Below are 21,555 nucleotides of genomic sequence, written 5' to 3'. Positions count from 1 at the left end.
TTATTCACCAAGGTATGTCTGGAATTTAGTAACTAGAACACAGTATTTGTAACTATTGGTTGATGGATTATTTGCTAATACTGTGTTAATTCTTGAGTTCAACTGCAGATATGAATTCTTTCAGATTTTCCCTTGCCATGGAATTTCAAAAGTTTTCCTGCCTGGGCTACATTCACCTTCTCGGAACACTTCCAATTCAAGCTACTGCCTGCATATTATTTTTAAAGAAAGTGAGTGACATCACAGGGAAGCACACAGCCCCCAGACACAAGAGTCATCACCGGTGGGTCTGCAGCCAGAGAGGGCCTGGGCAGCTGCCCTGGGCTGACCCACTGCTGGCCTGAGGAGAGTCCACCCCACCGTGCTAGGACCCAACCCAGCTTGAGGGTCCAGAGGCGGCAGGGAGGGTGGGCACCCTCCTGCAGGCCATGGACTCGGAGCACAGTGGCTTCTCGGACCTGCCACTGAGTTCCCAGGCAGTGCTTCTGTGGGGTCCAGACACTGCCTGGCCTTGCCACGCTCTCCCTCGCTGCTCCCGGGCTACTCTATCCCCTGCTTCCCCAGTCACCCCGAGGACTAGAGGGACCAGCTGCTTAGGCCTCATCCTACCCTCTGGCTCTCCTGGGAGGGAAGTCAATGTGCCGCTATTGGGAACAGCCTGGCAGGCCTCAAAATGCTGAGCCAACCCCTGGCACCCCGAGAGATTGAAAATCAGAGTCCACCAGACATTTCCCAAGCACCCACATCCATGTCCACAGCAGCCCACATAGCAGACACAAACAGGAAGCAGGGGCCTAGCCAACGACACACTCAGAAAGGAGCCAGACTAGAAGACCACCTTCCGCATGATTCTCTGTACACACAAATCTGGGCTAGGACCTTCGTATAAATCTAGAGAAAAACCGCAGATTCATGGTCACTGTGGCTGGGGTTGGAGTGGTTGCCTGGTCACATGGTCTCTCCCGGGGATGATGAGCATGTTTTAAATTACTTTTTAGTGACGGCTGCACACCTGTAAATGTGTCCACGTCACTGAGCCACAGCTCTTTTTTTCAGTGCTGGGGACCTCATGCACACTACCCAACACTCCACCACTGAACTTACCCTAGCAGCCTTTAAAAATTTTTATTTTGAGACAAGTTCTCGCCAAGTCCCCAGTCTAGCCTCAAATGTGTGATCCTCTTACCTCAGCCTCCCAAGAAGCTGGACTTGTGAGCAAGCACCACTGAGTGTACACTTTAAATGGGTGAAGCTTATGGTATACAAACTGCTTCCCAATAAACCTGTTTAAAACAATATTGAAAAGACTTCTGAAGGACCAATGTGCCCTCAAGTCCTGCCTCTGCTGTTCCCATTACTTCTAAGATCTGCAACTCTATCACACAATTCAAGAGCCTGCAGTGGATCTCATGTCCCCTTGTCGTCACCTCATCCAGAGCTCCCAACCTGTGGACTGAGGCCAGGAAGTCTCAGGAATGACCAGGAGGAACCCAGGAGTCAGGCATCGAGCATGGTGCTTACCAACTGAGACTATTCTATCTCAAAAGCAGATGCTTCTCTAACTTAAAAAAAAAGAAAAGAAAAGAAAAAGTGCATCTAAAGCTGGGTGCGGAGGCGTGCCCCCTACTCCTCGCTACTCAAGAGGCTGAGACACAGGGTCATGGGAGGTCAGCCTGGGCAACATAGTGAGACCCTGTTCTCAAAAAAAAAAAAAATGCATTTAAAACCATTACCAAGTTTATAGTAGCTTTCTGTGACTGTCTTGGGTTTCTTAGAAAGTTCAAGGTTAAACAAGAAAACGCATCTAGTGAAAATTCCTGATTTCAAACAGCTGCAGCTGGGAGACCACCACGATGTGCCCTGGGCGCCCAGCACCTCCCGAGTGCCTCTGCCCAGGGAGCCACCTCCTGTGCCCGCACCACCCACCTGAAGGCAGGTCCAGCTCCACACCGATCCACGTCCCCTCCTGGAAGTCCGCAGGCCCGATGTACCTAACGACACCGGTCTTATTGGTGCCCACGGCAACGTACTCCCCCTCTTTGAGCCACTCGGGGACCTCGTTGGTTTCCTCAGAGTCAGAGGCCACTTCTGGAGTCCCCAGGGCCTGCCCCCCAGTGTCACCACACCCTCCTGAGGCCAGCAGGTCCTCCTCGATCCCAGAGCCACCGCCCAGCATGCACGTGAATGACTTCAGCTCTGAGGTCCGCACCTTCTGGATCCTGAATGGGGACGCAGGTGCCAACAATGGGGCGTCAGGGAGCAATGGGGCCCTGGAGGCCTCAGGGTCCCTGCTGGAGGCAGCAGGAGGAGGCTGGGCAGTGGGCTCCTCACAGCCTGGTGGGTGGCTCTGTGCACAGGAGGGAGAGGCCGGCCCGGTCTCCAGGGCAGCCTGGCCAGCAGGGACAGCAGCATCCAGGCCGAGGCTGAGCGCATCGGAGAGGGTGGCAGTGGAGACGCTGTGAGAGAAGTAGCCGCTGGAGGCCTCGCTCAGGGGGCTAGGGGGGCCATCCTGCCCTTCTGGAGCCTGGGTGGCCATAGCAGCAGGAGGTGGGGAAGGCACGTTGGCTGGTTTCTCAGAGATCTTCACCCCAGGAGCTGCCATCTGTGCCCCAGTCTCAGAGGCCACACCAGGCCCAAGGATCCCTTGCTGGACCTACAGTGGGACGGGGAAGCACCAATTAGAACGGCGAGGTGGCACCATGCCCAACACAAGCCAAGGGTGCCACCCCTCAAACATGGCAGCCTACCGAGGAACAGGGCCTGGCTCTGGGCAGGACAGCCTGTGTCTGCCTGGCACAGGTCAACCCTGGTCTGCACATGGCTGCTCCGGCTACGCCACATGGCACAGGCCCTGCCCCTTGCACCTTATGCAAACAGGTGCTCGTCCCTGCCACCCAGAGTCAGGGCAGGAGGCAGAGCCCCTTGCTAGAGAGAGCAGCACACCGAGACCATGCTGCACCCATCAGGCCACGCAGCCTCCCACACTGGGGTGGCGACTTCGATACTGTGGACACAGATCCTCCTCCCACCGTGACCAGCCTCACAAGGCGATGGGGAGAAGCACTGAAGAGGCCGGAAGAACACTTCCTCCAGCAAAATCCAAGTGATGATCTCATCAGAGGGTCTGAAAACGCTCAGCAGCTCAGGCACCAGCAGGAGCTGACCCCTGGCTGGGAGTCAGGAGAGAGTCTGCCTGCTGGCCTGGCCCTTTCTCCCAGAAGCTGTTTTTCTGGCTGCTGTAGAAGCCAGGGCCATGTAGGGGGCGGGGGTCAGGAGCCTCTAATTCTGGAACAAAGACCAGAGGAGCCGCTGGAAGACAGAGCCCATGGTGGCTGGGCCAGCCTCTCCCCTTCACATGGCTCCCAAGTCCCCAGCAGAGGACACACACAAAGCCAGGTCTCATAGGGCATCTTAACAGCCACCATTTATCCAGACCCCAGTTTCCAAGCTGTGGGAATGGGGAATGAGGTGGGTGGGGTGGGGTGGTATTTAGAAAAGAAATGTTTTCCAATATTTATGGAAAAATTATTTATATTACAGGAATGGGCATTCCCCATTTGAAATACAGGATTTATTTGAACTGGGAAATGGCTGAGATCTATGAGTCTCTTACAGTTACTTGGCTTAACTCAGCAATTTGATAAATCATGCATTTTCCCATGGGTTGTCATCTATTCCTGTTTCCAGGGGCCTTCTCTCCCCACCAGGCGCACTTTCTGGGGACGAAATTAACGGCACCTCCTGAGATTAACAGCCCATTTTTGTGATGGATTTCTGGGCTGCAAAATTTACTCAATCCAACAGATCAATAACTGTCACCATCATAAATACTCTAAAAGATTAGGCAATCCTTCAATCATTTTTCTTTTGCAACTTGTACATGTTTTATTTATTCTTTTCTATTTTAGTTTTAATATAACTGATCATGTGGGGAAGAATACACAAACTAGGAGAGGGCAGAAGCAGAACAGCCACTGTGGCCCTTCCCACATGCCAACCAGCTCCATGCCTGGCTGCTCAGGGTCAGCCAGGGGCCTGGGGTGGTCCAGGGTGGTCCAGAGTCGCTGCTGCAGCTTATAGGCATTACCCCAACGGTGCCGCAGGTATCACCAAGGAAGGGCTGGCAGGAAGTGTAGCATGTTCATTTTATACCAAGGCCCAGAAGGGCTGAGGGGTTATCCAAGGCCCCCAGGAAAGGAGAAGGCTGGGATTAGAAGTCAGATGTGAAGCAACCACAAAGAGACCAGAGAAGGCAGAGGGTGGCTGACAGCGTCCTCAGCCTTCACACCACCTCTAGTGCTGCTCCACTGGACCGTGGTGCATGGGAGACTTGAAGTCCAGCTGCCATCTTTGGATTTTACCTCTACCATTAAGGGAGGCTTTTCCAGAGACTTCTGTGAAAGCTGGAGTTGACAAAGCCACCAGAGGAGCTGCAGAAGCTGGGTAGGTGGCTGTCCTCACCAGCAAGGCCCTGCTCTTCCTGCCATCGGCTGGGCATCCCCACTGGCTCAGCAATATGACAGCTGCATTCTCGGGGAGAGGACACGCGGTACTGCCCACGGGGCAATGCGTGACACCGAACAGCAATGGAGTGCAATGAACGGGCCTTAGGAAGCAAGGGAATGCCTGGAGGTGTGAAGCTTCTCTCAAATCGCTGAGCCTTTTCTGCTGTTCTTTTAATAAATAAAATTTCCCTATGAAGATGCAGCATTTCCTAAGAGAATGAAGGCACAGTGGGAGAAGACAGCTTCACTGCTCCTGAGATCACAAGTGCTGTTGATCTGTGGGAGATCATGAGAGACTATTTGCTCCTGCTTAGCATTAGTCTGTTCACGCTGATTCCATGAATCAGAATGAAATGTAGAACTGAGAATTAAGCAAACACTCAGAGAAGGAGACTGTTCTGTTTATAGAACCCCCTCTGCTGAGCAGCAGGCTCTTACAGCACAGACGACACAGGTTCAGCAACCACATGATTAGCAGGTTGGAAACAGAAAGGGCCACAAGGAAGGGCAGAGGGAGAGACGGTGACCTGTGTTGGAACACATGGGAAAGAAGTGCCAGTGGGTGACACCATGCAAGGGTCAGGGCCACCCGCTGTAACGGGGGCAGCCTGGCCCTAGCGACTCACCTGCTCTGTTCTGGTCTCCCGGGCACTGGGGAAGGCTGACTGCACCAGGATCCGGGGCGCTGGCTGAGAAGACAAGCACACTGTGAGGGAGCTGGAAAATGGGGACAAGACCTGTCCTGGGAGCAGGTCTTCCCTGGACAGCCTGGAGTGCCATGAGAGGGCGCCCGGGGGAATGTCATACACCTGGCCAGACGGGCGCCTGGTGTCACAGAAGAGGCCCCAGAGGAGGCAACAAGGCAGCAAGCCACCCAGTCAGGGAGCAGGCCCAGCCAGCAGCAGTAGTGCAGGCAGCACGCCCATGCTCCCTGTCCCATATGACACGCCACTGGTCGAGGACCGTGCTGTGCAGACAGGTGTGAGACTGCACATGCAGAACTAACTGGTCTCAGGAGAGACCCAGAAAGACTCCAGGCAGGAGCTGGAAGTCACCCCCCACTGGATGGCAATGTGCGTCAAGGAAGGAGGACGGAAGGAAGCTAGTCTGGTTGCAGCAGAGAGAGCAGGGGCGACATGCAGGAGACCCCACTGCCTGAAACTAACCCAGCCAGGTGACTAACGGGGGTCACCTGATTCCTGAGCAAAGCAAGTAGAAGACACTGAAAGTCAGGCTAATCTGGCAGTGGAATGCAAACTGACCGGAGAATTTAAAGCCCAAGGAGAAGAATCAGTAACAAGGGTCCCAAGCAGAGCAGGTGTGAGGTGAGAGCCTGAACTGACGTAGAAAAGCAACAGTACAAGAAAGGACGTGGTCACCATGGACACACGACCCAAGGAACATAAAGAAAAAAGATCAAAAAATAACAAGAGTCAGGCTAAGGAAAAGAAGTCAGGAGGAAGAACTGGAATTAAAAATTCGTCTTGTAGCTGCTGGGTTTAAGACGAAGTGGGATTGGGAGGAGATGAGTTGATGCGATCATCTCTGGAAGAAACCAGGCTCCACCATTCCTGCTGTTAGCTGCTCACCAGCCTCTCATTCCTCCCAGGTCCCCCTAAGGTGCTGGATGGAGCCAGCTCTGCATGCTGAGCCCTACAGTGAGACCCGTCTTGGCATGGTGGGTGCAGACAGGCTAATGACTGCTGGTCCCTGCTCCCTTCTGTAAGTGTCTTTGTTCTGCCCTAAGCCATCCATACGGTTGAGACTGACAGACAGGTTCACTGGCCTAAGCAATGCCCGTCTTCCCTCTACCTGGACCCAAACTCGCCTGAAGGGAGAAGAGCTCAGCTGGACCAAGAGGGCCCACTCAGCAGGGTGTTAACCTGAGTCCACAGCCAGTGTGGGGAGGGCACCGGCACTCATGCCATGGGCAGGCTGGAAGACCAGGGCTATCAGGAACTGATTCTGTTGAAGTGAGGAAGCAGGAGCAGGATTTGAGGCAGGGCACAGAGGAGAGGGGACCGAGGAGACTGCAGAGATGGAACCTCGAAAGATGGAAGGCACGCACACTATCCCGCCAACACTGGGGAGCTACCGTGTGGTTGAAGGTGGGAGAGTGGGCTCGGAGGCCGTTTCAGAAAGGCAGGAGGGAGGGAGGGTGCCTGCAGCAGGGCCACTGCAGCTGCCTCCACCCCCTGACCAGCATCCCACCTCTCTCCCCACCCAGCTGCTCTCCCTCTCTGCACTCCACAGCCCAGTCTACCACGGGCTTCCTGACAGTCCAGAAAGCGTCCGGCACACACCTTCCACTCTACCCAGTCCTGGGGTTGGGGCTGGTGGCTCTGTTTTTTGTTTTTTCCCACAATGTCTAAAGTTCCCCTGCAAACTGGAAGATAAACATTTAGAGTATATTTCTTAGTAAAGGAAGAACAAAGTTTCACATGCTTAGACTCTAAAATACTTAAATTCTTCAGTTAGACTGAACTTAAAATAGGTAAGACTGTGGGTGACCATTTCTACCAAGATAAAGCGTACTCCTTAGAAGCATAAAAATATAGAAACCCTACCAAGGACGGAACGGTGACAACCTACGATGGAACTTTTTCTAAAAACGATACACTCCTTCCCCTTTAAACAGAACACTGAAATACAATTTATGCTTTTCCTTATTACTCAGGGTGATTATGCAATCCAGTAGATAACTTAATAAATATCTGTTGAGATCAATTTAAGACCAGACTGGATGTGACGCTGGTTCTGATTCTTGACACGGTTCTCCAGGGCTTGAATGCACAGGACCTTGTACCAGTACCACGAGCAGCCAGAGGCCAGTCAGGCCTGTGCTGGGCAGTCTGGGGGAATCGGAAGCAAATAACTAAGAAAAGGGATGCAATGAATTGCTGGATGGAAGTGTTGAAAGCAGAGGAAAGAATCAAACAGATGCGTCCTGAACACCTGCAGGGGTGGCTGCAGGTTGCTGGCTTGGGCAGCGTGATGGGCAGGTGGCAGAAGAGGTCCTGTGTGTGAGTCTTCTATCTGCTCACAGCTCTACCCGGAAACTCTCCTCCTTCCTTCAGGTCCTGGGGAGGAGAGGCCACCCAGAATGAGCAGCACTGGACAGAGGGCAGGAGGCCTTGTGAGCTCTCGGGTGAACCTCTCAGGCAGCTGAGTGCCACCGAGGGCCACTGAATAAAGGGCCAATGAGACTGCTTCAGAGGTCAGCCCTGAGGAAAGAAGATACTGGAGAAGGATTCTTGAAGAAGTCACTCAATGGTCCCATGGAGGGCCGCTCAGAGCCTGAACTTGGACGGAAGGCAGAAAAGCAAACAGAAATGGAAGTTCAGACAGAAAGGCGACTAATGCTTAGAAACACCTGGCTGTGCTGGCGGGCCGTCAAAGACAGCGCCCAGGGTGACGGGGGAGAGGGGAAGGCGTGTGTGTGTGTGTGTGTGCGGGGCCCAGCAGTACAAGACCTTCGGCGTTTGGCGATGACCTCCGATGCATTCAGCAACCTCTTTAAGGTTGTCTACAAGGTATGCTGGAATCTTAACCATGCCATTTCTCCACACGTAAGAACTAAAGTTTCCAAATGCTTGTTTGCATTTTAATGCTTTTTACGCTCCTGTGCAGGCATCGCCTCTATTTCAGGAGCGCAAAACATTTCGATCGTAGGTTCATTAATCCTTATGACACATCTGGTAACTATTAATAAAAATGACTGCAAAGTATTCTGCAGCTATAAATATCATGGAGAAGTCCCACGAGGCAAGCAAATATATTATCTCCACTCCACACGACAAAACCTCGACTCACACAGCACTCGCCTGCGGAGCAGCACACTCAGGAGATGGGACAAGTCCTCTGTTGCCACCAAATCACCAGGTGCACGGGATTCTACTAGGCCTGAGGACAGCAGGCCCCACAGCAAACAGCTTAGAGACTGCAGGGAAATGGTGACAGTCCCTTCTCGGGTCAATCTCACCATCTGTTAGCTCTAACTTCCACTTCCACCCGAGGCGAGGCGAAGCTCGGAGTTTCATGACCTGGCATAAAGGCCGTTTTGGACCTTTCCGACTAGAAGAGCGATGTCCCCATGGCTGCGCCCTGCCCTGCTCATCACCCTCCCCGCTCCTTGGCATGCACTGCTTTCCCGACCTCGGGAATCAGGCCCACCTGGCAAACATCCCTTCACCTGTAAATCTCAGCTCCGGCACGACCCAGCCTTGCTGAAGGCAGGGAGAGCGCCCGCTCCCCAGTCACACGTGACAGTCTCAGCAGAATATTCTATGTGTCTGCACCTGCGGCTCTCAGGGAGCCTCTCAACCCTGACCTCTGACAGGCAGGAATAGGTCTCACACGTCCACCCAGACACAAGGTCCTGGCTGAATGCTTCTCGAATGAAGAAAACAGCATCTGGGTGATTACTTAACAAGGGACACAAACAAGGATTGGTACAGACAGAATGTGGGAAAGAGACCTTTTGAAATTTGGGCAAATGTTAGGTAAAGGGGTTGAAGGGGAAAAAAAAAAAAATCACTTTAAAACTTGCCCAACACCAAATTTTCTGATGCATTTTTTTTCTTGTTTGAAAATAAACCTTTCTAAATAATCACCCATTACTTTGAATTTGATCAATTTTGAATGTCATTTTTAATTTTATATTTTTAATATAATCCTTTTTTAAAAGCACTAACCAGTGATTTAAATCCAATTATAGGAAATTATTTTTATGATAAGAGATGTAAGATTTTATTTTTTTGCTACAAATAATCAAGAACTAACCTCTTATTTTCCTGCTGCTAAAGTGGGGAAAAGAGAAGCAATAAAAAGCAAGCAGCACATGTAACAAAATACCTCCCAGTCTTCAAAAGTGTCCTGATGGAAGTGGGTAGAAATCTGACACACAGGATTACCTAAAGATCAAGACTAAGCAATGATCAACAGATGGATACTTTTGAAAGGCTATGTTCTTTGGGAGTTAGGTGGTCCTGAGGAAGAAGGGAAAAGGCAGGTTGGTGGGGGTGGGCTGCTGGAGCTTCCTGCCGGCCCAGGGCCAGCCAGAGCCATGGCTGAAGATGTATCCTCAGTGCCTGGTTCCTGCCTTCTGCTTCATGATTCCAGGAGCCAGGCTGACCCAGGTGGTGTCAGCCGTGATGACACCAACATTTCTGTCCCTCTGGCAGCTATGTTTCTCATTTTAAGTGGGGAATCCAGCATTCTGATACATCAGTTCCTCATTAGTGAAAACCCAATCACATCTGGGGATGCACATCTGGAAGGTGGAGATTTATATGAATTCTCTAAGCAACATCACCCAGGAGGCAGACTGATGGCCATCTGCTGGATTTCACTGGAGACACCATTACCCTGCCTGCCACTTGTCAGTTTCAATCAGCACATCACGGTATAGATGTACAAGGCACAGGAAGGTGGCTTCAGATTCCTGACCACGACTGCAATCCCTCTGAGGCTTTCATACACATCCACATACATTCCATTTCATCCTCCTTGAACCCACCTTCCACTCCACTGCCAGAGGGAGCTTTCCCACAGACTTGACCTTGACACTCTCTGCTTCACAACTGTCAATGATTCCACATTGCCCACAGGGAATGATTTCAGAAAGGAAACGTGGATGAGTCCTGCTCAGTATATTTTTGTAGTAGGACTGACTGGTTCTGCCTTCAAATACTTAATTTACTCTACAAATACTTGATCATTTTTAAAAATATACCTGGTTTTTATTTTCTGTTTGTTTTGCGAGGGGAAGGGGTGTTGGTACTGGTGATTGAACCCAAAGACTACATCCCTGTACCCTTTTGACACAGGGTCTCAAGTTGCCCAGACTGGCCTTGAAATTGTGATCCTCCTGCCTCAGCCTCCTGAAATCTCTTATGATCACATTTGTGCTTAAATATTGCTTTATGAATATAAATCTCAATTCTGTCACTCACCAGGCTCTGAACTTGATGAAAGTGCTTAACATACCTGAGTCTCAAGTGTCCTCAACAAGGGTTGCATCATGATATGGCAGTAACTGACAGCATGTAGTGACTGACTTAAAACACAGTCAATGTGACTAAAGTAGTAAATTTATTATTTTATTTAATTTTAATAAAATGCAAATTTAAAAACTAAAGTGCTTTTATGTATCTTTGGAATAACTTGGGCATATACATCTACTTTTTCAACTGCAAATCTTATAAACTCTAATTGCAGATTAAGTAAGTCCAAAGAAAATTTAGCATCTGAATTGGAATGTGCCAGAAATGTAGAATACATGCCTGGCTTATAGGTCTTTGTATCTTAATAGTCTCTTTTTATATTGACTATAGGTTGATATAATACTTTGAATGCTTCAGATTAAAAAATCGTATTAAAATTAATCTGATCTATTTTATTTTTAGGGTCTTAGATGAGACTACTAGGAATCTTTCAATGACACACAGGCCACATCAGATTCCTACTGGGCGGCGGTGGCCATGGCCAAACTGCACCTGTGCTGAGGCTGCCCCTGAAACCCCTGGAGTGGCTCCAGCACACAGCTCGTGTTCAGCTCCTCTGCAGAGCACTATAGCTATTTTAGCTTCACTGAGAGTTTATGCACTTTCAAGGTATTTCTTCTTTTTCCTTCTTAGATTTTTATTTATTTTAAACTAATACACAAATGCAAAAATTATACATATTTGTGGGGTATCCAGGTATTTTGGTACATGTACACATTTATGTACTGTTTGAATCAAGTTTAAATATGTTTATCTCCTCAAACACCATCTTTATGGTGAGAACATTCAAACTCCTTTCTTCTGACTTTTTGAAATACAGAGTTACATCTATTTTTTTTTTTTTTTTTTTTTTTTTGTGGTGCTGGGGATTGAACCAGGGCCTTGTGCTTGCAAGGCAAGCACTCTACCAACTGAGCTATATCCCCAGCCCAAGTTACAACTATTTTGAAAAAGGATGTAACATTGACTTCATCCAAAAAGATGGACATCAGTGTTTCCAGTGTCCACGAAAGATGAACGATGTTTCCAAAAATCACAGAATGTTTATCTAAAAGCCTTAAAAACAGGGTCTAAATCCAGCCTGATGCCTGCTTGCTAATGTGCCCTGAGAGTTAAGAAATGGCTTTTACATTTTTAATGTTTGAAACAACTCAAAAGAAAAATTGTAATGCGAGAATTATGTGAAATTTCAGATTATAAATAAAGTTTTATTGGAATACAACCATATTCACTTATTTAACTTTTTTTTTTAATGGTCTGCTACATGAGGCCCATGCACACCTCCCTTTGTTAACTCCAGGACAAGAGGGTGCAGTGTGCCATGTCCAAGTACTTACACTGGTGGTATTAGATTATAGGGGGAAACGCTCATCTGTATTATTTTTAAATTGACTTGAATGATTAAGGAAAGCAAGATCTGGAAAACAAGGTGTCACTGTGCTTTCTTGTTTCAGCCAGTTAAGCTGATGGGCTGCAACCATGACACAATGTGTTTAGGCAATCATGTCACCAAATGACCAGCCTGACACAGGGCCCTGTGTGCAGGGAAGGGAGAGTGCCTGTGCCCACAGCCCACTTCCTCGTGGAAGTATCTCGTGGGCATGGGTGGTCAACCATAGGACATCCTCTCCAGCAGCCCCAGAGATGGGCAGGTTACTGCCCTCTGCTCAGGGCTTCCCCACTGTGCTGGATTAGGGAAGAAAGCCCTGCAACAGGAGGCTGCCCTGACCAGAGGGATACACAAAAACAAAGACAGGCTGCAATAAGGCCAACTTTTGATGGTGGAAATTAAATCTGACCATTAACTCTTTAATTCCCCAGATTAATCAACCACACCACTTAGAGCCCTGAACTTTGAAGCACATAAATAGCTTCCTGTGAACACAGACTCCAGATATGTGAAAAAAGCTATCATGCCAAATTAATTCAATCTAACTAATTAGAGAGCAGGAAGTTCTTTCAATTATTTTATGTGCTGTCTGAGAAACACACTTGAATATGAGTGCAGATTTCATTAATTGCAGTTCATTATTTTCCAGATTCGTTACTAAACTTGCGTCAGAAGGTCAAAGACAGCAATTTTGTCAGCTGCCACCTCTTTCCATGCAGTATCTTTGCATTTCTGGAACTCAGACAGAAATTGATTACAACCAGAACCAATCTCCATAAAAACAAGAAATCTAAGTCTTTATGAATATGTTCAAGCCAAAAGAATTTGTAGGTTATGAGAATCTTTGTTTTTAAAGGAAGTAACTGTTAACTTCAACTTACAAGAAAAGATCCATGACCTTTTCAAATCAATCAGATAAAATACAAGTCCAGGAAAACAACAGCGTCTTGACCCAAGAACCTACTGATTCCAAAGAAAGGTGAACAGACCTTCGTCTTTCACTAGATTCTTGAGCTCACATGTCTGTGTACCTCATGTGAAGAAGGGAACTGAACACATCGGCCTGAAAATGTCAAGGACACTCTGATTAAAAGTACCTTTCTGATAATAACTATTCTCTCATTACACAACAAATGCTTCTCTTCCACCTGATTCTCCAATGGAAATGTGAGGAATGGCTGGTGCAAACAGGACCTCCGCTGTCCTGGTCCTTACCTCGGTTGTTTTATATTGTCAAAAATGTTCAGTATTTTAAAAAGAACAGGAGTGGCATGAATCCCATGGATGCATTTTAGAGAGCACTTTGCTGTCTATAAATCACTGTTGTTCTTGCCAGTTGTCATAGTTCTGTTTGTTAATTTCATCTCTACTTCTCTCTCTCTTAACCCATTATATGGTGAAATGGCCCTTCTCAGGCTCTTTACCTCCTGGGATTGAAGAGCTCTGAATGTTTACATGGTCAGCTTCAGTCACTGCTTGATCAAGTTTTGAACAACTCCTTTAACCCTTCCACACTGCTGATGGTGCCTCTGGTCACTGTACTTCGGCGTGACCCTTCCACACTGCTGATGGTGCCTCTGGGCACTGTACTTCGGTGTGACCCTTCCACACTGCTGGTGGTGCCTCTGGTCACTGTATTCAGCATAACCCTTCCACACTGCTGATGATAACTCTGATCACTGTACCTCAGCATGATACATATAAAGCCACATATAGTACTCTAAGTGTCATCTGATGACACTGAAGAGAGCCCTGGTGGGTGTGGGTGTGTAGGGGAGATAGTGTGGGCATCTTCACTGCCAGGACTGTCTCAAAGAAGGACGTGTATGTCTCCAAACTAAGCTGGGATAGAAACATTAAAAGAAAGTGTTATGGTTTCCACCTCTAAGGTCCCCTGAAAAGTTCACGTGTTAGACACACAGAAATGTTCAGAGGGGAAACGATTAGCTTATGGAAGTGGTCATTCAGCAGTGGATTGGTCCATTTGATGGATTAATCATTTGAATGAACTACTGGATGGTAACTATGGGCAGGTGGGGCATGTCTGGAGGAAGTAGGTCACTGGGGGTATGCCTTGGAAATTATATCTTGTCCCTGGCACGTTTCTCCTCTCTCTCCTCCCTCCCTCTCCTCTCCCTCTCTCTCTTTCTCTCTCCTTCCTAGCTGCCATGAGTTGAGCAGATCTTCCAGTTTCCACCATGCCCTTCCATCATGATGCTCTGCCTCATCTCAGGCTCAAAGCAATGGAGTCAGTCAACCACGGACTGAGACTCTGAACGCATGAGCCCAAAATAAACTTTTCCTCGTCTAAGTTGTTCTTGTCAGTATTCTGGTCACAGCAACAAAAAGCTCACTAACACAGGAAGTCATCCTACTTTCTTTCATCATAGGTGGGAAATGGAAAGAGAAATGGTTTTTTAAATGATGAGCATGTTAATGAACATAATCCGTTTGGTTACCATGTACTGTCTCTGTGTATTCTCAAATCATTTGGGGATTTTGTTTTTGTTTTTTTTTTGTACCATTTCACATTATAAAACTTAAGTAACGTTACTATTTATTTACTATCTCTAAGTCTTACATGATCTAACAATATTTATATGCTCCTGTATTGTAGAATTAATTCCATTGAGGCATATGCTCTGATTTGTATTCCCTCCCCCCCGCAATACTGGGGCTTGAGCCCGGGGGTGCTCTACCACTGAGCTGAATTCCCAACCCTGTATTTTTTTATTGTGAGATAGTGTCTCACTAAGTTGCTGAGGTTGGCCTTAAACTTGCAATCCTCTGGCTTCAGCCTCCTGAGCTGCTGGGATTACAGTTCACCACTGCACCCACCCACCAATTTGCACTCGATAGTATTCTCAACATCTAAGTGTCTAGTCATGCTTATTTAAAGATCATTTGTGGGAAGCACTGAAATGGGTGGAACAGGCATCTGCAACAAGTAAAAGATGATCAGAATGGAGAGGAAGCCTCTGGGTGTTGGTGTCTCACCACACTGCTACTAAGGTGCACTGTTAGGTGTCTGAACATGGTGCCTGCAGAGCCAGGCAGAGGACAGGGTCATTCAACGAGGGTCATCAGTGTTTGTTTTGTTTGAGACATCCTCGACTGTTGCTGCAGAGGAAGGCCATGGGCATGACATCAATTTACATCTCTAACGTAGCTACCCATGTCTTATTCTCTTCAGCAGGAAATCTCCTTAGAGGAAGTGAGGGTTTGCATAGTTACTAGATTCATGGAGCTAAACTGTGCTGCCCTGTCACTCTGTGGCTTAAGGAGTGGTCTCTTCCTGCAGCTGACAGGACTCTGCTTTAGTCCCCAATGATGTTCCACATTTGGTGACGTGTATGCAGATGGAAGGCGTTAAGAGGTGTGCAGAGGATAGCTAAAATGATTTTATAATACTCACAAGGATCTTGATATCCCAGGCGTGTTAAAATCAAAATGAAAAATTTAGAAATGAATCTGAAGTCCTTCATTTAAGTATCTGTATACTTCAGTTAGACAACATAATAATAAAAGGAAAAAGAAACTACCTTGGCAGTAAAAACTGCCAAGGAATTCCAGCAATGTTAACTGACAAGAAGCAAAGTAAACTGATATTTCCTTCCAAAAAAAAAAACAAAAAAGGCATTACTCATATGTACTTTGGTAGAAATACGGGATTTAGGTAAGAAAGAGTTCCACTATTTCACATCTAGGAATAATTTGATTCCCTCTGGCTCCCCACTGCAGACAGGACCCTGACAAGGCACAGAGTGGTGAAGCATTTCTAAACGAGACAGCATCAACGATCCCAGGCTGCTGAGCCTGGAGGAGGCCCAGGAGAACCAAAGATTGCTTCCCCCAACCTCAGCGCCGACACAGAAGCTCTGAGAGAGACACTGGAAAAATCACCTTGTTCTTGCAGAATCCACAGGGCAGGGGAGTAGAATTTTTTTGTCAGAACCTCAAACTGTAGGTATCAAATCTGAGTGCCCAGAGGACTCCATCACAGTGACCATTACTAGAAACCACCTGGAGCAGGACATGTCCAGCAGGCCACCCAGCTTTCATGGCTCTTGTGCTTTCCATAGAACTCATGGCTCGATTTCTAAGGACAACCCAAGTAGGAGAAGCATTTACACTGATGTCATTTTCAACAGAAATTTACTTCTCACAGAATTTTACCAGAGACAGTCAGTAAAAATGAGCATGAGCATCTCTGATGAACTGAATCCCAAATGAAAAGCTAAAGTTTTTCTCTCTTCAGGAATATTCTTTCTTTTTTTGGTACTGGATATTGAACCCAGAGATGCTTTACCACTGAGCCACACCCCCAGCCCCTTTTTATTTTTTTATTCTGAAACAGAGTTTCCAAGTTGCTGAGGCTGGTTTTAACCTTGTGATCCTCCTGCCTTAGCCTCCCAGGTTGCTAGGATTATAGGCGTACACCATCCTGCCTTCAGGAATATTCTCTAATGGAACTTCTATTGAAGAAAGTTCATAAATAGGTCTGGATGTCCCGAACCCCACTCAGCTGTGATTCTCTCACCTCTAACTGTAAACTGGTCTCTTCTATCACTGAAAGCCACTGTAGTCTGACATTACAATCTATACAACGTGAATGGTGAGCCAACCAGACATACTCTGTATCTTCTACATGCCAGGCCCCAGCCGGGGCACAGGAAGCCCTGTCCTCAAGGGTTACATCAACAAACATGTAACCTAACAATAACCCCCAGTAAGAAGAATCAAGGGAGTATAGTGCATGTGTTTGGTGGAGGCTGTTTTAGTTTGGCTGATGAAGAAACACCACTGTAAGCTATGCCTCCTTGAAGTGGCCTTTCTTGTACAAACAAGAAAGGCAGCATACTCTGCAAGAGGCTGGGGGCCCGGCAAGGACGCCGGAGACAGCATTCCCAGCAGAAGGAAAGAGAAGCATCAGAACTCTTGAGACTGATGTGTTCATGAGATTAAAAGGCACAGATACAATTTAACGTGGTGACTGAAGAGAAGAAAGGAAATCAAGATTAAAGGTCAACACACCCACCACCGAAGAAATTTAGGTTTTATTCTGTTTCCAAGGAAGGTTTCAAGTCATGGACTAATGTAAGGTTGTGAAAGATCATTGGCTGCCCTGTAGCAATAGAGTAAAGCAATGGAACTGAACGAGGTGGAAAGATATAGGTATGCAGCAATGGTCACCTAAACACTAGAGGCTTGATCAGGAAACAGTCCCAGGAAAGGCCCCTGAGGAGGACAGAAAGGCAGCTGCTGGGCAGCTGAGAGCTTTATGCTGGTATAGTCAGGGATGAGGGCAGACAGTGCCCTCGAGAAAAGGAAGACCCTTCCCCGAGTGGTGTCTTCACAAACCAGAGGAAAGTTTTAGCATGACCACTGGACATCTATCCTCATTAAGACCAGTTTCAGTGCTGTGTTTTCATGTATTTTGGGAAACATGAAATATTTGTTCAAGGCCAGTTTCCTTAATACCTTTGCTCACATGTGCTTAAAAAATACACTTGAGTAAATGAACAAAAACATCTAAGAAATCTTCCAAATACTTCCAGTTAACTTCTCATCCTGGACTTGACAAATTATAGTTCTCTTTCCCTCACCATAGATTTGCTTCTAACACACTGCTGGTCCTTAGGCATCCAGAAAACCAATCACTTACTGCCAGAACAGTAAGTGTATAAATAAGTTCCCATTGGCAAGGGCTTTGGTGTGCTACATCAAACAGTATGACTCTGCACAGTGTCAGCCACAGGAAGAAGTTGTGCTCCATTTGTGTACTACGGAGCACAACTGTACTCCATTGTCATGTATAACTAATTAGAACAAATTAAAAAATAAAAAACATATACCATTAAAAAAAAACTGAAAACATCATAAAAATAATGGTAACCATGGTGGGCTAATCCCATAACTTTTCAAGGAATTCCAACTTCCTTCAACCTTTAGATTACTGCCTTCACTGAATGGCAACTGAAAACAGTGGCTATTCAACTCTACATGATAAGCATCACCTCAATGTTTATCAAAAAATGCAGACCAGACAAGTGTCTCCAGGTAGGCTGTGGGTCACCAGGGCAGCCTGAGAAAATGCATTTTTTAAAAGCTACCTTAGTAAATCAGACTTCATGCCTCTTAATTCATGAAACACTGATGGGGAAGTTGAGAGTAGACTAGTGCACAGGATGACAAACCACTGGGAGAGCCTCAGTGACCAGCGAGCACCGTTATGTGCCCCAGTGAATACAGTTTAAACACTTCCAGAATCCCGATGTTTAAGTCTTTTCATTCACTCCATGTGTATGCTTACATATGTGCTTACCATAATGCTAGATTTAAAAAATTACGTATGAACCCAGCAGCCTTATACAACCCATTCCATTTCCCTTAAATACACCTTCATAAACTTAGAAAATTCTTATAAATAGTTGAGTCTCCAACAACTACTGACCTGCATTTCTGCAACTTGAACGTATCAAATAATATGGAGGTGCCAATGTTAAAAACTGCCCCCACAATGGCATTTGCCCTGGGGCTTCTGAGTGAGAATAAGTAAATCCTTGTTTATTACTTTCTACTGAATTAACAACTATGTAAGGCTAGAAACTGCATTTCCAATGGGGTTCCCATTCACCATTACTGCACTGGAGCAGTTTCCTGCTGGTTTGGAAATCCTTTAACATTTTCTCTAACACTTATTCTAGGGTTGGGTAGAGAGTTTGAAATAAAAAGGGAAACAAGTGATTACTTTTAAAGTAAAAGAAGATATTATCCACAGTAGAGGTAGCAGAGGTTGAGAGGAAAGGACGGTCATGATATAAAATTATTAGAAAAGAGAAATGAAATCAAGAATTAAAAATAGAATCACATTTTCTACTTGGCAATACACAAACAACACTAAGTGCACTTCATAAATTTTACTATTGTTGCTCTAAGTGATATTACCATAAATCACATTAGTAGCGTACTTGGCATTTTTTAAAAGCAGAAAGGATGGAGCGTGTCAATAAGTTTAAACAGCTCTGTTATCTCTAAAGAGAATGGAAGAGAAATTATCACAAGTTCTTACCAGGTCTGAAAGCCCAGTTCTAATGCCCCATTTCGCCATCCCTCTCCCTCTAGCTCCAGCGAAACATAGGGAACCACTCTCCAGAAACCTAGGTGAAAAACACACACTGCTGCCTTCTTGATGCTTTTTACCTGATGTGCAAGAGGAGATGGCTGTTTGCCCCTTCTGTCATCGCGGACAGGAAAAAGGGACTTCAGCAGCTTTGGCATCTGTGGCACCAGGGATTTTACTGGATTCAAGTAGGAGGCTGCTAGGCTACCAAGCCCTGTCAACAAGATTGAAAGGCAGAAGATAAAATAATGATGCAGATATTTCTTTCTTGTGAATTTGCCAAATATTATTTGTAAGGAAATCTAACAACATAAATTTTAAAAAGGCATCCTGTAAAGACTAAATTAAAAATAGTGTCACCAGTTATCCTCAAACACAAAGGTGTTTCTACTACCAGTTACAGAGCAGTAATTGGGGGCATCTAGAAGTTTCTAATATTGCAGTGCTCCTATCCATATCAGAAGGCAATTCACCCTGAGTCCTTGTCAACAACTAACATCTGCCCTGAAATCAAAGGGGACTCAGTATTTAAGGGACGTAACTATAGTATACAGGTGTACCTCTCCTTACAGACTCTAGGCTTTTCAAAGTCATAGGTCTTACTCAACTCTAGTTTTTCATAAGTATTTACTAAAGGAAGATGATAAACTTGAGCTTTTGGGAAAATGTTGGTATTCAGTTATTTTTACAATAGAGAGAGAGATGTCTGAACTATCTTCTTACCTGCTGTCAGCTACCAAAGGGTGGGGTGAGAGGTGCAGATGATAATCTGTGATGTAGTAAGATTCTTTCCCCTTATTAACTTATAGGAAAGTCTACTCCAAATCATAAGTGGTAAAACACCACATCCACATAACAGCTTAAAAAGAGTGAGCAGCCACCTAGAGGAACTCGCGTGTTCTCCCTGAACACACAGGTGCAGCATAGCACACCCAGGACTCACTCCACACTAACCAAGAGGGCTCCAGGTTTCCTGGCAATGCTGTTGGTAAATGGGTTGATGCAGCTGTAAGGATTCCACAGTTTACCCAAAGTAGTGTAATGTTAACTATGAAAAGTTCAGGACATATTGCAATCACAAGAGCAACTACTAAGAAGGTAAAGCAAGAGATGGCTCAAACGCCAAGAAGCACATTACAGCTGAGCTTAGAAAAGTAAAATAATTTACAAAAAGGCAAAAACAGAAGAAAGAAAAAAAAGAAAGCAAGTTCAAGATGACTAAAGATCCACAAGAACTAATCATCTCAAGGCTGAGGAAAAATTTACAAGCCTGAGCTCTAACATTCTAGTTGGAGGATGATCCATAACTGAGAATCTAGTCAATAATCAATCAAAGGCTGCATGTATCAAGGGACGAGGGGTGAAGAGATGGGAGCACAGGCAAGTCACACTGGTCATGAGGGGATAATTCTGAAATCAAGAGGTGGGTGCTTGCAGGCATGTCACATTACTTCTATGTTTGTAGGTTTGATAGTTTCCACAAAAAAGGGTTTTCAAAATGAGAGCAAAATAAAAACTTTAACTTTGAAAAGAAACAGAGTTTATTACTAAATGACAGTTGCTGAAAGAACCGATGATGGATATGTGTCACCACAAAGAAACTAAACCCAGAGCACAGTGGCACACAAGACCAAGGATGAGCACAGCCCATCGGTAAACCTGTCAATCAAGTCAACACAGACTACAACTGTGAAGACAACACCAACAGCTACTTAGGGAATTTAGAACTAGGTGGCACCACAACCCAGCAACTTCACGCCTGTGTATTTACTTCAGAAAAATGTTCACAGCAAGACCTGTACAAGAATAAGCATTCTTTTTAGTAGCCCAAAACTGGAACACTCGAATGTTTGTAAGCAGGAGAAATTATTAAAAATGTGATAAATTCAATTGTGATAATGAGATATTTCAGCAGTAATAAGTTCATTACTGATGCCAGCAACAAAATGTAAGACAAACACATGTGCTGAACAGAAGAGCCAGAGGCAAAGACAGCGCAAACTGTTTCGGTTCACATGAAACTGACCAAACAATCTCCAGCAGTCAGAACACTGGCTGGCTACAGGGAGTGGGGCTAATAGAATCATGCACATTCCTATGAGTTGAGCAGGGTGTGAGTTACACAGGTCAAACTCATTAACTATAACCCAAGTCAAGAAAATAGGAGTCGACAGAAATAAGAGCTTTTGTCCAATTTAGCAGCTTTTATAATCATGTCCAAGGACACCAAGATGATTTTAACACATGCACAGACAGGAAATATCAACAAAGAAATTAAAACCAAAAAAGCAACAGCAAACGGAAATTCTACAACTGAAAAGAACAATAGCTGAAATAAAAAATTCCCTGGATGTGCTCAAGAGAACACTGGGAATGGTAGAAGAAATTATCCAACAAGAGGATATATGAGATGAGATAAAAAGGTTAAAAAAAGAGGAGGAGAAGGAGGAGGAGGAAGAAGAACAATAACACAGATGGTGTGAGCTACACCTTCCACTGCGATCTCAGGAGGAGTGGAGACAAAAGAGGATG

At 46.0% G+C, this 21,555-nt stretch overlaps 1 protein-coding gene across 1 annotated transcript in view; it reads right to left on the bottom strand.

Moving 5' to 3' along the window:
* The window catches only part of Kif13b (kinesin family member 13B), a 160,449-nt gene that overhangs the window by 6,961 nt on the left and 131,933 nt on the right, over positions 1 to 21,555 (bottom strand). Inside the window, 3 exon segments of the mRNA XM_047548390.1 lie at positions 1,927 to 2,653; positions 5,132 to 5,194; positions 19,104 to 19,237. Of these exon segments, the coding sequence (XP_047404346.1) occupies positions 1,927 to 2,653; positions 5,132 to 5,194; positions 19,104 to 19,237 (924 nt within the window).

Source organism: Sciurus carolinensis, chromosome 4 (assembly GCF_902686445.1).
Source record: "Sciurus carolinensis chromosome 4, mSciCar1.2, whole genome shotgun sequence".
Classification (NCBI taxonomy): Eukaryota; Metazoa; Chordata; class Mammalia; order Rodentia; family Sciuridae; genus Sciurus; species Sciurus carolinensis.
This window is presented reverse-complemented; position numbering and strand designations above follow the sequence as displayed.